At 38.3% G+C, this 19,052-nt stretch overlaps 1 protein-coding gene across 1 annotated transcript; it reads left to right on the top strand.

Moving 5' to 3' along the window:
* The first annotated feature begins 5,510 nt into the window (after positions 1–5,510).
* On the top strand, positions 5,511–18,843 carry LOC127639312 (beta-1,3-galactosyltransferase 2-like). Its single transcript, XM_052121238.1, has 2 exons — positions 5,511–6,163; positions 14,810–18,843. The coding sequence occupies exon 2, from the start codon at positions 15,041–15,043 to the stop codon at positions 16,346–16,348; it is 1,308 nt and encodes a 435-aa protein (XP_051977198.1). The 5' UTR covers positions 5,511–6,163; positions 14,810–15,040; the 3' UTR covers positions 16,349–18,843.
* Positions 18,844–19,052: the final 209 nt, after the last annotated feature.

The raw sequence follows: 19,052 nt of genomic DNA on the forward strand, positions 1-19,052 counted from the left end.
CATTATTTTGAAATTGGGAAGCAATTGGTTGCATTTCCGGCAAGTGTGAGAAAGTGCTGTTGTCAGTAGCTTCAATGAAGAAAACAAGAAGAAGAATAACACCAGAATGTAGTGTTGGGTTAGAAACTGTCACAAAACCATAAGATGTACAGCAGATGTAGCTAATGCTAATGTAGCATTTTATTGTAGCAACGTAGCATGTAGTGCGGCAATCGATTTCTAACGACAGCATTTATTTAAAGTGTGCCAGTACCCCCACCACACACCAGCTATTGGTGTAGAGGAGAGAGTAGAGTTATAGAGCCAATAAATGGATGGGGACACCGAGTTAACTGCCCTACTCTTTACAAGAAGTGCCGTGAGATTTTTAATGACCACAGAGAGTCAGGACCTCGGTTTAACATCTCTTCCAAAGGACAAAGTATTTTTACAGTATAGTTTCCCTGTTACTATACTGGGGCATTAGCACCCACACAGACTGCAGGGTGAGCACTTCCTGCTGGCTTCCCTAATACCTCTTCAAGCAGTAAACTTAGTTTTCCCCAGGATGTCTCCCATCTAGATATTGACCAGGCTCAACCCTTCCAAGCTTCAGTGGGCAACTGGTCTCGAGCTACAGGGTGATATGACTGCTGGCCTTCTTACTGCTTTGGCCACTGGGGGCAGTGTTTCACATTTCGGTAAGCAAAGACCGATTTTACCTAAAGTAAAGTTAACCTACAGTTTCTGATTTTAATGTGAGATCAGACTGTATCCACAGTCAATCAAGCTTTGTTTTGCCTTTTGTGCTTGAGATTGGTAGATCCAATTCTACATTAATGTCTCACATTATGAATATGTAAGCCATGGTTCTGATGATGATATGTCAGCTTGTGGTGGAATCAATCTCTCCAGAATCACCTCTTTCTCACTAATATGCTCACACTGGTCAGGTAGCTGAGTTAATGGCTTCCAAAGTACTTCAGTCAATGAGAAGTCCTCTATTAATTATTCATTCTGACTGTGGCCCTGAAACCACAGTAATACCTTACTGTATCACAACTGTCTGCAGCCATTGCTAACACAGGGCAAGTCGGCTTTTAGTGCATTACCCCCTGGAATGCATAATTAAAAGAAAAAGTTAAAAAAAAGAAGGATGAAAGCAGATAGCTTATATACCTTGAAATTGTTCTGTAGGCCAGTAGAAAATGGACTAGGCATTAAGTATTCCACATGACCCGTGCTGTTCCAAGCCATCTGAAGCCATAAGTCAACAATGTCAGCGTATGTTTTTGGAATGACATGAGGGTAAATAAAGACAACTTTTGTTTTTAATATTCGTTCTGTTATACAAAATAATCACATGCATTAATTTGACGTAAACAATAAAGCTGCTGGGTAACATTTACATTTTCATTTATTTTCCAAAAGGTATTCTTAGTGCTTGCAATCACAATACACAGACCATGGATGCCTTATCATGCGCCTGTGCTGTGTCAAAAAAACATTCACCCCTCTGCTCTTTCCACCACCTCTATCTTTCCTCACTTCTACCATCCATTGTACAAATGGTAAGTTAAATCTGTTCTCTCATTCTAATGAAAATAATTGGTATTCTCTTGTTAGAAGCCAAATTTCAGCAAGCTGTGCAATTTGTAAGAGCTTCTGTTTTTTATTGGGGCTTACATTACAAAATGTTATGTGATGTAACTGTCGGAGAGAGTAAAATAAAACAAAAATCAATGAAATTCTTGTAAAAAGGAACTGTGGCATAAGTAGTGAAGAATTATCTTTTTATTATTATTTCTTTAAAACAATAGGCTAAGTAATGAGAAGACAGAGAGGACCCATTTAGACCCTCCAAACTGTGTGAAGTTTAAAATAAAAATGTATTATATAGGTCATATGTAGTATCCTTGAGAAAACATCTTGAGAGTCTTGGCTCAAAAATTCATGATATTTTTTAAATGTATAGTCTGAGCCCTATGCTATTCAATATATACATCAATGAACTGGCGAGAGCTCTAGATCAGTCTCCAGCACCTGGTCTTACTTAATAGACACTGAATTAAAATGCCTCCTGTTTGCAGATGATCTAGTGCTGCTGTCGCCCACAAAAGAGGGTCTACAGCAGCATCTAGACCTACTGCACAATTTCTGCCAAACATGGGCCCTGTCAGTTAACCCCAAAATGACAAAAATAATGATATTCCAAAAAAGACCCAGCTGCCAAGAGCAACACCATAACTTCAAATTAGACAACATGACCTTCGAACACACTCAGAACTATGCATACCTTGGAATAAACATCAGCACCACAGGAAACTTCAACAAGGTTGTGAACAACCTGAGAGACAAGGCACAAAGTACTTTTTATGCTACTAAGTAAACTATCAAAATTGACAACCCAATCAGAATCTGGCTAAAAATAATTCAAATTGGTTATAGAACCATCTATGGATGTGAAGTCTGGGGCCCACTCACAAACCAAGATTTCACCAAACGGGACAAACACCCAGTAGAGACCCTGCAGGCAAATTTTGCCCAAAATATACTGCGAGTACAATGAAAAACAACAAATAATGCAAAGCAGAGGACTGTTCCCACTAATAATTAAAATAGAATACAAAAATTGAATAAAAAAGAAATTAAATTCCATGCCCACCTAAAAAATACAAGAGATACAAAAGAGAGATACAAAAATCTGACCTCAGAGAGAAACCCCTTTATGCCTACACGACTTTCAAAGATGTCGGATCGTTGTACAGTTCGTATTACACATCTGTCTGTCTTGTCATGAAGTCGTAGCGTTTTCAAATTACATGGAAAAATCACACATTGCAAAACATTTCAGAATTGACGAATCCAACGACGACTCTGCCTGGACTCCAAATTACATTTCACAACAGAGTATATCCATCCATCCATCGATCGTCAACCGCTTATCCTGTGTACAGGGTCGCGGGGGGCTGGAGCCTATCCCAGCTCAACAGAGTATATGAGATACAAAAACAAATGCATGATCTTATGTTATGCATTTCAGAATATGATGTGTATGTTTTTAATTGCCTAAAGGCATCATATATTTTATTGGTTACAATATGAAAAAGTACCTCCTACAGAAAAATCTACCTATTTGCTTACCTGACTGTCCAAAAGAATTAGCAATTTCTCTCCAACTCTTGTCTTTCTCCACCCGTTTGTGGTACAGTTCAGATGAAACATCAAATAGGCACTGGTGCTCCTGCCAATGCTTCACTAATTTGTCCTCCATTTCTTTGGTCCAATGAGACTCTTGATACTGCAGCCATGCTAGTTGATGTTCTGTTGCAGGTACATCAGGACTCCTCCCACTGAAACTTCCCATGCCCCGTTTCTTGTTCTCTCATTGGCTGTAGGTCAACGCTGCTGTTGTATTCATTCAAAACATATTTCACACTGCATGATTTGGAGTCGCAGACCGGTTCAGATATTTAATATCCTAGATATTTTGCTGACATCGGCGATGCGTCACTGCTTCTCTCAAATCACATCTTTGATAATTCTTACATTGCGATCATCGCTCATAGGAGCGAGCTCCGATTTGCCTACGATTTCGAGCTTTTGTCGGCGATCTCCACAAAACTGTCAGTGAGAGAAAATCTGGCTTAAAATCGTATAGTGTAAACTCTGCATTTGCCAATTGGTCTTAGAACTGACTTTAAAATTTAAAACATGTGCAGCTAAACCCCAGAACAAACCCAAGCTAGACTCAATCAAATTATTAAAACACAAAAAGAAAAAAAATATCTAAAACATTGGACTGAAGCAACAGCTCAACAAAGCAAATTGGAAAGCTATCTGTCCCTAAACAGAGAACATAAACTGGCAGAATACCTGAGCACAGTCACCAAACCAAAACTAAAAAAGTACTGACCATGTACAGACTCAGTGAACATAACCTCGCCACAGAGATGGGCAGACACAGACAGACCTGGCTACCAAAAGAAGACAGGCTGTGCCCCCACTGCACACAAAATGAGGTGGAGATAGAACTGCATTTTGAACAACATGCCCTAGTTATGCACAAATTAGGGAAACATTTTTTCCCCATTTCACATCACAATGACTTTAATCAGATACATCACACAGACGAAATTTCATACCTACTTGGAGAAACCCCACATGCATAAACTGGAAAGCATAACATCACTAACCGTTTTTGTTTACACTTTTTACGATTCCTTAATTTTATTGTATTTTTTACATCATTTTCTTTAACTGCATGTGTGTAAATACTATGATTTGGGAATGTAAAGTTTTTTTTTTATCACGCCAATGAAGCTATTTGACTTTTGAGAGAGAGAGAGAGAGAGAGAGAGAGAGAGAGACAGATGCAGGGCAGAATTAGGCCAATACCCTCTCCTTTTAAACACCCAAAAAAGAGCCATCAAATTCTGGAAACACCTAAAGGCAAGTGACCCCACCACATACATTTATAAAGCCCTAAAATACAAAGAGCTGAGCGGGGCGAGGAGTCCCCTCTGCCAGTTGGTGCTGAGACTGACTGACCTCACTCCTGCAGAGATCGGACGACTTCAGGACAAACTCACAATCATTCGGACGAACCAAATTATAAACACAGAAAAAGACAAATACATCACCAATTGGACAAAAACCATTAAAAATCAACACAAGTTGGAATGATATTCGGCACTAAATCGAGAGTATACCGTGGCAAACTACCTGAGCATAGTGACTGATGTGAATTTAAGAAAAGCATTGATGATGTACAGACTCAGCGAGCACAGTCTGGCCATACAGAAGGGGCGGCTCAGACATACGTGACGGACAGACGTGGGTATCCCGTGAGGAGAGACTCTGCTCCCACTGCAATCTGAGAATGATGGAGACAGAGCTGCACTTCCTCACAGAATGCCCAAAATATTAAATCATCAGAAACCACTATTATCCCAAAATTATCAAAATATTTCCCCAATTTAATAATTGCAGCCCAACTAAAAAACTCCCTTTTATTCTCGGTGAAAAAGCTTAATGTGCAAATATAGCAGCAAGATTTGTAGCATCCTGAGGGTCAACCAGACCTAAGAAATGAACATTCAATAAATGTATTATCAAAAATGTAACCCCCCCCCCAACCCACACCACAAACCTCTCACTACACATGAATGTAGATGTTTAATTCAGCTTATATAGTTAATTAGTTAAAGTGAACTTTAATGATTTGTCTTTAATGATTTTCAATGTTTGTCCTTTTATATGTGCTTGATCAAATCCTAATTCAATTGTTCTAAACTATTTTCTATGTTGTTTTTAAAAAGCTTTGGCAATACAAAATGTACTTTTTTCATGCCAATAAAGCAAACTGAATTGGAGAGAGAGAGAGAGAGAGAGAGAGAGAGAGAGAGAGAGAGAGAGAGAGAGCGCTTTGGGATCAGTGGGAGTGATTCCAAATGGATCACGTGGGAATTCAACCTAAGTAGGCGGTGACGTCGAGGGGCAGTCAGTCAGTCAGTCAGAGGAGCGGCGTCAGAAGGAGATCATTTCAACAGCTGGCTAACCCTCCCACTATACCACCCCCACCCCACCCCACATATCATTTCGCAGAAGAGCTTTCGTGTCTTTATACTGCATTTCAGGTCGTGTTGCTTTAGACCAGTCTCAGAAGGGCCTCTTGTTGCCGTTATTCGTGACTCTCTTCCTCCCCCACCGCTGTTTTTTTTCCATTACTTCGCTGGACATACCACCGCGCGCTATTGAATGTGATGAAACGGACCATTGAGACCGCTGAAGTTCGTTGTTTTTCAAAATTCTCTTTTCCCGCCTCCCGCTGTTGTTTATATTTGCAGAGGAACACAGTTGCTGGTGAGGGATTGCAAGTAGGGGACTGAGTGACAGTAAAACACAGACATTTAACGCTCCGGTTCAGACAGGGAAAACTGGTGATGTTAGTGTCAGACTACAGTAGCTCCTGACAGAAGGAAGGAGGGGGTTCGCTTAAAGAATTCAAGATGGAAAAAGAAGAAACGGGCTTAAGTTCTCGTGAGTAACACGGGCTGAAGTGAAGAAGTGGTTGGTCGTTGTTATTTTTTCTTTTATTATTTGGTAGTGCTGGAGGGAATGATGGCGCGCGGTGCGGGTCGACGGACGGCGTGCGCATCTGTCCACTCTGCCACAGAGTGAGGTAGGTCTCATAATAAATGTAGATACATTAGAATATAATGTGTGTGTTTTTTTTATTATTATTATTTAACGTAGCTGTCTGTCTTGTAAATGCAGAACTATTAATTATGAACTGCGTAGGGCATATTGAAGAAGAAAACAAGAACACATTCTGACTGATCTATCTAGATCACTAGGTAATTTCTGTCAAGTTGTGTGTCAACACTGTATGTACGATGACTACATCTAAGACCTAAAGACAATTGCGTGGAGAATGTCTACCTATTTTTTTTTCATGTAGAGGCAGTAATTGCCCCCTATAATTTGATTTCAGATGCATCTTTTATGAAAATAATAGATAAACCATATATAAATATATCGTTATATACTGTATATATATCATAAATAAATATGCAGTAGATATATAAGCTAATATAAATATACTAAGTGTGTCATCCTTTAATTTCAAATATCTCAATTCAGTCAATTAATTTACAAAGTACTCCATCTGAATTAAATTGAGAATGTATTGCCTCTTATTCAATATATAAATTAAAGTAACATCAACTATTTTATGTGCTAATATGTAAAACGCAGATTATTGGGGCATTATTCGTGCCTTACCCAATTTAACATTTGGACTAATTTCTGGAATGGGCCCTTTTCACATTTCCAGGTTTTTGAGCATGGAAGTAAACAATTGCTGTGTAAACTTCAATAGCGATGAATGGGAGACCATGGCAAATGTAATGTTTGCTAAACTGTTTGCTCCAACATCAATAGAAAAATACCACTTACATTACAACTCTCCTAATGAAAATAATAGAGAGCGATAGGTTATGACCATCAGAACAGAGAAGATGGCAAGTTTCCTGTCACTCTCTCAGCAGCTGTAGTAAGGTGGCCGTACACCAGATAAGAAGTGCCACGTCGTGGCTAGGACATGGCACTGGTATCAAACACAGGGCACATGGATGCGGTTCAGGTTGTAGACAGTTCACACTAAAGTTACCAAGGTTTTTCCCTTTTTCAAGAATGAGGAACACTCAAGTAAATAATCTATGTCCTTTGATAATGATTTGGGTTGAGTTGCACTGCAAGAATTTGAGCAGTCTCCGGTGTCGTAGCTGGTGTGTGTACCTTCATTGAAAACAGTCGTTTCGAATTTTATAATTTTATACTGTAAAACAAAGTATCTTCTTCTTTCAGCTGCTCCCGTTAGGGGTCGTCACAGCGGACCATCCGTGATCCACTTATTTGACTTGACACAGGTTTTATGCTGGATGCCCTTTTTGATGCAACCCCCAGTGGTTGGGGGACTCTCACTCACATCTACGGGGCAATTTAGAGTATACAATTCACTTAACCTGCATGTTTTTTGGACTTGTGGGGCAAACCAGAGTACCCGGAGGAAACCCACGTGAACACGGAGAGAACATGCAAACTCCACACAGAAAGGCCCTGTTGATCCGGGACTCAAACCTAGGACTTTCATGCTGTGTTATAAATTTACAATAAATTATTTAAAAATTGCAAATATAAAAAAAATTCTAGATTTATGCTGCTAAATAATGCGAAAACATGTTATCACAGTCTGTACAAAGGGTCCGTTTTTGCCCTAAGCCTCCCTCAATTTCTGACTCTGCTGTTTACACAAGGAGTCTTAACTTAAATTGTTAGAATTTTTTGTCAGAAAACATAAACATTTACTTATGTGATAACTGTTTTTATTCAAGACAAAATGTTTAAAATGACCAAATCAATCCTAATATACATTAGGTTACACCAACAAAAGTAATATTTTTTAAGGTCGGATCATAATAGCTCTTTAAAACTGAAACTGCTCTTTAAAATACCACTGAATGGTATTGCAAAATAAACATTGTTTTTAAATAGCCTTTTGATGACGTCCCCTTTCTTCTGTTGATCAAACAAACAGATAGTCCCGTCCCAAACTCATGCCATTGGTTGAGTCAATTTTGTTGTGTTGGGCTGGACGGGTCTCTGAAAACAAATGGAGACATTTTTATAGCACCACAGAGAGTGTTTACAGATATCGAGAAATATATCCTCTAAATGGCTTCGTTACATTTATCTCTGCATATGAACATGGGATAGGAGAAGGTATTTTAACACCAAAAAGTTACACACTTCAGCTTTAAGGTAACAACAACAACACAGTTATACTTATTGCAGAGCACAACAAAGATGTAAAATACATGGCCATATTCCACAATTCACCTTCTAAACACTTATATAAAAGGGAGGGTGTTTTATTTATTAGTAGATTAGCTGGGAGTAAGGCTACATGGCTACAAAAGATATGGCTATAAAAGTATATCAAAATATTTTTCAGCCCATTGACGATATTCAATATATATCTCGATAATTGTATTTTCTCTGAAATGGCTTGTTTATTTATTTATATTTAGCCAAGTACATTCAATTGTTTAAAGGCATTGAATACAAATCTATTTATTAATTATAAAGACATATTTCCACACAGTTTTTCAGTAAATAAACACAATGGAGAATGTCAACTTATCATTGATATTTACTTTTGTATTTATATTTCATATTCAATTATACAGAATATGCTTTATAAAAAGAATTTTGTACCTTCACATAATTTTACTAAAACATTTTGGGTGAATGAACAAGCTGTGCAAAAACTATTTGAAAATGTTCTTGAACTTAGTTGAAAAATGCATAATGCAGAATTATTACTGAAGGCCCAGATAAGTGTATTAACATAATATAATACTGAATTATCATAATTATTTGGAGAATTAGAGGATTACATATTGAACTTCTCTAAAAGCACTATAAACACGAGCCCTGCGTGGCACACAAAAGTGCGTTCTTCTGAAGCACACACAGACCATGTTTATCTGTCTTTAATCACAGTCTTTTGAAGTTTTACAATAAAAAAAATTACATTTTAAAAATATGCCTATTTTTATTGTTATTTTGTTTAATTGTGCAGCCCCAAATTATTGTGAAATTAGTCTACTGAAGCACTCTTTATGAAATGTAATGGTCAAATAAGAAGCACATTAAGATCATTGCGATATTCATGATATTGCTATATTGAATATCATCGGCAAAATCATTGCAATTATATTGTGAATATTCTATATATCATCCAGCCCTAGCTGGGAGGGGAATAAATGCTGCAGAAAATGCGACTACTACCAATCGATTAATTTCTGGTAACATGGCCCAGATTTGTTTGTGCCGAGAATGTTGAGGTATTGAAGCACCATATCTGTCAAGTGAAATGGACTTTTACAAGCTGACCACCACCCACAGCTCACTACTCTGCTTAGAAGCACTTTTAAGCAGTGGTTAGTGAAAAGGATTAGGTTGGACATAGCCGTCTCTGCTTTCCACAAAGCTTTTATTGTATTTTCTTTCAGTTGCTTGGGTAATAAAAACCTGAGAAAAATTACAATAACAAGCTAGCTTAGTAGGCTAGATAGCTGGTATGAAAGACTTGATTCAAGTCTAATGTTGTACAAGAGGGGCATTTATACAATGTAAATACATAAAATATGTTGCTGTTAATTTAAAATGACTGTACTATTGTTCAGCAGGAATGCCTAATGTCAACAGATTGTGACAGAGTGATTCATGAAGCAACAAACCTATTTGCTCTCATGGGAGATGAGCTGTCACATAAGCCATAAGACATAAAAACAATCGAAACAACCTGCTAAACTATGCAAGGGCCAATATGGATGTTGGCATATTCCATTAAGTTTCATGTGCAATTTTATTCCTCCATTATTTATGTGTGTGTGTGTTTAATTTGACCACAATCTCATGTTAAAACAGAAGTGTGGAGATGGTATTCATCTGGATCCAAGTTATAGATGACAGAGGCTTTGAGAATAAAATTATTTGTGCTTCATCTGCACAATATGCGATTCATTAAATTCACCTTTCAAAGCAGCAATTGAAAACTTCTGAAGGAGGTTTATAAAGCACCCTGTCATTTGAGTAATGGATGCAATTATGTTTTGGGCATGGTCCAAATATTGCCTAGCAAGGGTCACAGCACACAGAGTTTAAGAAAACATCAAAAAGCGTAAAAAACATGACTGGCAAATAGATGGAATGTGACCATGTAAATGCAGAACTGATGGTAAAAACAATGCCAAATTAATCACTCCTCCACAGAGAATCACCAGCACCTATGGAGATTTATTGAATATGGTATGCATTTGTTGTGTACATAGCTTTTATTGCTTTCCATTTATTTACATTTTAAATAGGGATGCAACATTACCATTTATTTCTCTTCCGATTCCAATACCTGAACTGTCAGTATCGGACGATACTGGCCCTGATCCGATACCAGTGTTGTTTTTTTAATAATGTGTTTAGAACATCTATAATTCACTGTGTGGAACTGATTGGGAGTAGTCTTTGTGTAAAGACACAAAAACCTCTAACAATACATTATTTCATTATAAATTAGGGAAGGAAAAAAAAACAATTACATAAGAGCATGTGGAAAACTTTATTATTAATTAGTCTGATGGAAGCAGCAGCAAAAATAACAGTAATTCCAGTGAAAGTGTTCAGTAGAAAAGAAGCCAGTTCTCAACACATTTAACTTGTATCTGGACTTTTAAATGGTTTCAGATCTCCCTCTCTCTCTGTTATTTATTTCATTTTAGTTTTATTAGTATATCAATCCACTTTTCAATCACAGTAATTTTAGTTTTTATTGTCATTTCTAATAATATAATAATAATAATTTTACTATACATTGGTGATAAATTTCAGTTGTAAACTTTAAGGCTTTTATTTTGAAAGTCTGGCGTTGAGTGCTCCAGGAAGTCTGTGTTTGGTGTTTGTTTGTAGGCTAATTCACAGTAGTTTAATATGCTCCTCATTCAACATCTGTTAAAATGCTTGTCCGGTGCCATTCTCAATGTTATAGGCAGACTGAACTATCGATCATCTACATCTGCGATGGAGTTTGTGTGGAGTGACCACATATTGTGCTCAGCAGCGCATCACAAGCCTCTGCATATGTTTATGTGTGGACAGAGCGGCACTCATTCAGTAAAGCGTGCTACTTGGCTGTGCATGCTGACTTTATATTTATTATTAAACGCAGCCTTTTGCAATTCAGAAAGCTTTTGGATGACTGTAAGAGCCTAAATAAAATGCACAAGTTATATGGACTGTAATGGTGATTTGAAGGTTATTTATGTAATTCTTTGAGCATGAAAATAATGTCAATTATTGAAATAAATTATCATAAATTGAATGTCTTAAAATAAAACAACTTAAATGACTGGTTTTCACTGTGTGAATATCATGCAGTAATGTTAATTACCAGAGTTGTCCAGTAAACAATAGTGAGTCGTTTTCTCATTTCTTGTTATTGTTTTATTTTTTTAAATTAATATTAATGACATACTAGACAGCTGTATGTCTATTATGCCAGTGTTTCCCAACCACTGTGCTGCGGCACACTAGTGTGCCATGAAAGATTTTCAGGTGTGCCGTGGAAAATTATAAAATTCCACAAAATAAAAAAATGCATGAAAAAATTTACAATTACAGGGCTCCAAATTCCTCTCCTTTCTGAGAAATGTGCCATTATAAAACCATAAGTGGTAACTTTTGTGATTGTGAAGAGCAATGATTAATGTGCAAAAGTGAGTGATATTTACAGTATACACGTTAAGGGTCTTTCACGTGACTCGTGTCAGCGCTGCAGAATACGTTTTAGATTCACCAGTAATGTCTTTGAGAGTACTAAGCAACAATAAATATTAAAAAAACTGACCACATTTGTGAAGAGACATTGAATGTCTCACAATTTCTTTTAATTAAATATTACCTCATTTGTAATGAAGACTCAGGTTGGTTGGGATCCATCAGCGGTTTTATTGAATAGTCAGAACACAGGTAGTACAGGCAAGGTCTTGGGCAGGCAAACAGTGTGCAGAAGAGAGGCAGAGACATTATCAGAGCAGGCTAAGGGTCTGGGCAGGCAGCAAACAATCGTGGTCAGTAACAGGCAAGAAGTAAACGGGATAGGAAGCTAACAATCGTAGTCAAGGTGAACGGGCTAGGTTGGTACACAGAATATCTCGAGGTAAGGTTTAAACTTGCTTGGAAATGTCACCAGGGCAAACAAGACTTCGCAATGGAGAAATTCGCAGACACGGTTAAATAGGGCAGAGTAACAAGAAACAGCTGGGGCATAATCAGACCTAGGTAATCAGTATTCGGGTGAATGCGATCTCCGGAGGCTGGAGGGGGAGGCGCCTTCACCGATGTTCGTAACATTATTAGACTTTTATTGTTGTCTTTTTGGATTAAAAATTATGCTCAGACTGAAGGAAAACTATATATCTGCTTTGTTCTTTTAATGCTTAAACACTATAAAGTTTCTTGGTAGATTTCGGTCATGAATGACTCAGAATGATTCACTGACTCACTCATAGCACAAAATACGCTCATTTGTCACCACCTAGTGATATTTCCAGAAGGGGTCACTGAAATAATCAGTTAATAAAATTTAACAAATTTGTGAAACAGAACCAAGCCTCACCAAAATATTCTTTATTTTGCAGTTAGTTCTGCACAATTGAAAACATGAATAAACTTGAGTCACTAAAATTTCTGGAATTGGTGCTTTTAGCTTATTCTTTAAAATAAATATCCCCAGAAAGTTTTTTCGTGGACCAGTGATTGTCTTAAGTTTTTTCGCCCCTCATGAGTTTGCATCCCTGTAATTTGTTGTGGCATTGCAAGAACAAATCTACAAATTTGAAAAAAAGCTAATTTGTTGTTTTTTTCATTAAATATTTAGCACTCTTGCCACCTGTGTCCTCACACAGTGTAACCTACCTATGTGACTTTTTAAATTTTTTTATGCATAGCTGAATTTCAAACATTACAAGTAAACATGCTACTAAGATGGACAGAAAACATAGACAAGTTCTTGAAAAGGAAACATATTGACGATGGTTAGCCTATGTGGGATGGAAGTGTCATAAAAAGTGTGCCGTGGCCAAGATGGCCATTTTCATGCAATTTTGAAGTGTATTTTACCACTTATGTGCATATTCACATGACCTCAACTATGCAAGTGTTCTCAGAGCACATTCACTTAAAGCACGCACATACAGTATAAGCTGCTCACATTTAGGTGATCGGTTGACATTAAACAGTCAATATTTTTAAGTGGCAAAATCTCAGGGATGCATTACATTGGTTATGATATAATAATAATAATTTTCAGCATGAAAAAAGGAAAAGCCATTGGGAGTATTGAGAAGCTCCTGCATTTTTGATTTTAGGGTAAAACATATATGCTGATCTAAATTATATTAAATTTGTTGGCAGGGGTTTCCAATTAGATATCTAATTGTCTCATGTTGGACTCCTACTAGCTGACCGCTTAGGCCACATCGCACTCTTGATTTCTGTAACTTTAAGAAATTAACGTTGGTGTAGCTGAAAACTGAAAAGAAGGCCAATGATTTAAAAAATTCCTCTAATTTGTTATCAAATACATTCATATTTATTTACTATTCTAGCCCTCCAAACAGGTATTTATGCTTGACAAAAACACATAATACCAATTGAGTGCAGTACCTGGCATTCTCCAGTGAGGCTCTCATTACAGAATATCAAATGGATGACAATGAAACCTTCATTGGCTCTGTTCTGAAACGTGTTGACCTTTAAACCAAAGCAGGCCTAGCCGTTTTCCATCTTACTGTAATTGCCCACGCTGGGTGAGCAGATTTGTTTGAAAAGGTTATCATTCCCTGATCCAGCTGTTGCAACAAAATGAAGCACAATCCACTGAGACAAACATTTAGGAAGTAGGTGCAAGGCAATTTCATTAGTACACTTAATGGTTTGTGTCAATTAAAATTTAGCAGGGCTCTAATTGAGCTAGAAACCTGAACCTGAGAAACACAACTTTTAAAGCCAAAATCTCTTCTTTAATAATTCCCTTCTATTTTTAGATCACAATTACTGGGAGTAGGTTTTGGAATCTAATAAACCCCAGTGTGTGGGAAAGCAGCAAAAGCAGGAAATTGCTGGCAGTGAGGCCTTTCCCTCTGGTGCAGTGTTGATAAGTTTAAGGTGGAGGGTGAATAAGGGGTGAGGGCTGTTTTCACACACTGCTTCTGGCTGTGGATCCTGCAACACTGCTTGTTGGAGCCTGAAAATTCATTTTGACGGATGCTTCCCCTCTCTGGCTGTTAGAGTGCATCTGTGCGGTGAGGTGGCTTAGAGGGCCTCTTAGGGAGCAGTGTTCTTGCTGAATGCCATGTTGTGCAAACCTGCAATTTAAACTCTCAAACAGGGCAGTAAAGGTTAGCTCATGATATGCAGACACCCCTGTTGGCATTCTCCCCCTCAGTGTTGCCATGTACGGCAAATGTAATTGACTGAAAAATGATCATGTTGGTGGTTTAGTAAGAAAGGTTTATACTGCCATAAACCTTGTTTGGCATGAAAATAAATTAATTAGCAGGTGTTGCCATTTTCTGGAATTAATATTAGCCTGGCACCAAAGGTAGAGAGTGTAGCTGATGAATCTAATTTAAGAACTTTTGTTTCTCTGTGCTTATTCATGTCTACCCAGTATTATCCATAGTTTCTTTCTCCTATTCCTTAGATCACAGAGGCATCGGTTTGAGGAAGCAGTCGTCTTTCAGAAGGGAACTGCCCCAAAGCATGTCCGTCTGTCACTGGGAACGCATTCCTGCAACTCTCATGAACGGTGTATCATCCCCCTTATAGGTCCACCTGGGGCCCTGAACACACCCATCTGCCAACTCGGATAACCCTCAGGCTGTTTGCAACACATGTTTGATGTGATTGGTTGTGATCAGCCCCACTCTACATCATGCAGTGGCGTCGGCGACACTGCTGTCCCATCAAGATGACCTGGAATGTCAAGCGGACACTCTTCCGCACACATGTAGCAGGCCTTCTCTCGCTGGGCTCACTCTTCGCCCTTTTCCTCATCTACTGCCACCAGGATTTGCTGCAGGGCCGGAGTTGGCTGCGAGACAACCCCCTGGTTTACACCATGCGGGGTTTGCGCCCCCACAAGGAGCATGCAAAGGGAAACCAAAGCTCATTACGAAGCCTCTGGAAAGACAATTCTTATGTGCTCCCCAAACCATCTGTTAACTTCAATTTTAGTTCTCACCAGGCTGAGATCACTGCCCGGGAGATTGTAGGATTTGAGATCTCTGTTAGCTACAACAATACAAGCAGTAACGCCAAGAGCTTGCACAGGGAAATGGGAGTGGGAGGCCGTCTGGCAGCCCAGCCTTATCAGTGGCTGCTCAATGAGCCCTATAAGTGTAACAACAGCAATCCCTTCCTGGTTTTGCTAATAGTTGCAGAGCCAAGTCAGGTGGAGGCCAGGAATGCCATTAGGCAGACCTGGGGGAATGAGAGCGTGGCCATGGGTTACGGGTTTGTGCGCCTCTTCCTGCTGGGCTTGAGACCTGATGTGTATCTGCAGAGGACCATTGAGGAGGAGAGCTTGCAGTACCATGACATCATCCAGCAGGACTTTATGGACACTTATTACAACCTTACCATCAAGACACTAATGGGCATGAGCTGGGTTGCACAGTATTGCTCTAACGCATGTTATGTCATGAAGACAGACAGTGACATGTTTGTCAACACAGAATATCTCATCCAAAAGCTGCTAAAGCCAAACACAGCACCTCGACAAAATTACTTTACAGGCTACCTAATGAGAGGCTACGCTCCCAACCGCAACAAGGATAGTAAATGGTACATGCCGCCAGAGTTGTATTCCAGCGAGAGGTACCCTATCTTTTGCTCTGGGACAGGCTATGTGTTCTCGGGAGACATGGCAGAGAAAATATACAATGCCTCATTGAGTATCCGTCGCCTTCACCTCGAGGATGTATATGTGGGTATCTGCCTGGCAAAACTGCGGATCGACCCATTGCCACCACCAAATGAGTTTCTCTTTAACCACTGGAGAGTGTCCTACTCCAGCTGTAAATACAGTCACCTGATCACATCTCACCAGTTCCAGCCCAATGAACTCGTGAAATTCTGGAATCACTTGCAAAGTAACAAGCACAGTCCTTGCCTTAATATGGCTAAGGATAAGAGCAGCCAACGTCGGCATAGGAAATTGCAATGGGAACGGTTTCAGTGATTAGCCAAGGCTCAGGGTTGTAGTAGTGTTATCACAGCATGTGCACAATTCAGAAGTCTATGAGATAGAGAACAGCACAGTCTTTTGTTTTTTGTATTGTCAATTAAAACTATTTTTTCAATTTGAGAGAGATGTTATGTATTGTAAACATGTAAATCTTTTGAAGGGAAGTGAAAGACATATATTTTGTGCAATATTGAGCATGCACAACTTAAAAAATTGGTGATAACACCGTATTCAGGTGCCAATTAAATTAAATGTACACTGCAAAACATTATTTTGAAGACAAGCATTTTTGTCTTGTTTTCCAGTAAAATTATCTAAACATTCTTAAAACAGGATTTATTTACTTGACAAACTTCCGTAAGATTTTAAGTCTTGTTTTGAGAGAAATCTAGTAAGATACCTTAATTTCCAGACTATAAGCCGCAACCTTTTTTCCACGCTTTGAACCTTTAAACAATGACGCGGCTAATATATGGATTTTTCCCGCTTTCAAATTGTATTTAAAAAAAATAATAATATTCTGTGACGTGCTCAGTTTTTTGGCGGCGTGAAGCTTTCATTAGATCAATGAAATTGCCGAACGGGTTAAGGTCAAACAACTTTTTTTGCTTACGGTTTAGATTAAATCGAGCGCGCACAAACTTCCCATCATTCTGATTACGGTAGTAATTTTGTCACCCTCACCATGGCAAAGACACGGAGAAATGCATATGATGCAGCTTTCAAGTTGAAGGCGATTGATCTGGCTGTTGGAAAAGGAAATAGAGCTGCTGCCCGGGAGCTTGGTCTTAATGAGTCGATGATAAGACGTTGGAAACAGCAGCGTGAGGAATTGACTCTAAAAAGACAACTAAAGCTGAGGCTATTCAACTCCGACACCGAAGGAGATGACTTCAGTGGTTTCAGTGCACAGGAGGAGGAAGATAGTGACCAATGACTTTCTTGGTAGGCTACTGTTTACTGCAAATTTTTTATTTTTTGTTACAAGCCGTGTGTGGCAGCGGGGGCGTGGTCAAGCGCCCATCCTGGAGAGAAAAGCTGTAAGGGCGCTTACACCGGAGCTAAATTATGTCTAACACCTGTGTCTAATTTCAAGTGCCCTGCTTCACGTGTCCTTCTTGGGAAAACTGTCACACTGGCACCAGTGTAACCGTTTTCAGCAGGGCACTTGAAGTTCCAGGTAAGGCTTTTAATGGCCACAGCAATGTTTACAATCAATTTTATAAAGTTTCTCAATTCTTGGTCTTCTATGCGCCAACACTAGACTGACGCGTGTCACTCTCTCTCTCGAGGCTCTGTGGCTGCTGCCTTTTTATGCCGCTCTCTCCATGCTTACTGAAATTAGACACCGGTGTTAGACATAATTTAGCTCAGGTGTAAGCTAGCTTACTGCTTTTCTCTCCCGGACAGGTGCTTGACCACGCCCCCGCTGCCACACCGTGTTTCGTTAAAGCCTATTTATTTTTGTTACAAGCTGTGTTTCGTTAAAGCCTGTGTAAAGTTCATTTGTTTCAATGTACCGGTTGGCACCTGCGGCTTATTTATGTTCAAAATAATATTTTTTTTTAAATTCAGTGGGTGCGGCTTATATTCAGATGCGCTCAATAGTCCGGAAATTACGGTAAATGCTTAAAACAAGTAAAAACAGTTTGCCAGTGGTGTAAGAAAAATAACTTCTAAGGAAAAACAAGTTTATATTTCTTACCCCATTGGCAGATAATTTGTTTTCTTTTTTAAGTCTAAAGTTCACTTAATTTTGTCCGATTTCTCTAAAAACAAGACATAACTTATGCCATTTTGCTTAACAAGTATATAAAATCACAATTTAACAGGATTTTACAGGAAAACGACAAAAATACTTGAAAATCATTTTTTGCAGTTCATTGAGAGGTTGTTGAACTTCTCCAAGCTTTAGCTTGAATGGTAATATTAAAGTGGCAGTTATAATGAGATCCTCACTGTTTTCTTTATGAAAATTGGGAATATCATTTGGTAGTGTATCTGTACTGTGACACTTTTTTTGTCCACCTCTGGCATTGAGATAATGTAACATTTTATATCTACCTAAAACCTGCAAATGGTTTACAGTAACCAAGCCAAATTAAAAACAGTATGTATAATTATTCAATAATATATGACATTTAATTGCCTCAGATGTCAGATATAATTAAAATATTTTTCAAAGCTTTACGTTGACTAAATATACAAGTTTACCCATCATGAGGGTGAAGGTAAAACTATTTATTAAATGTATTTCATATGCAGAGTGTCTTTTGAAGTGTGGTCTCTTCAAGTGTTGAGTGTCACATTATATAAAGATGTGACATTATTTAAACTTTCTATGGCTCAGCAGGATCTAAATCCAAAACTTACAATTTGATTATTTTGATCAGGTATTGCGTTTTACAATTGACATGTTTTAGATACTGTGACATTAAGAGTAGCTTTGTTTGAAAACATCTTGTTTGGTTCACGTGCATACACCCTAGAAATGAGCATATTGACAGTAAACTCTACATAATGCATCTGCAAGTCTAATTACAAGCATTATTACCCATAATTTACTTCTAATTGACGTTTACACACAGTTGCACCCTTCATTTGCTAAATTAAAAAAGTCTTGTCCAAAATTTTCATAATTGTTTGCAAATCTCTAAACATTATGGAGAAAAATCTACTTTTAAAATCAACATTATGC

Source organism: Xyrauchen texanus, chromosome 48 (genome assembly GCF_025860055.1).
Source record: "Xyrauchen texanus isolate HMW12.3.18 chromosome 48, RBS_HiC_50CHRs, whole genome shotgun sequence".
Classification (NCBI taxonomy): domain Eukaryota; kingdom Metazoa; phylum Chordata; class Actinopteri; order Cypriniformes; family Catostomidae; genus Xyrauchen; species Xyrauchen texanus.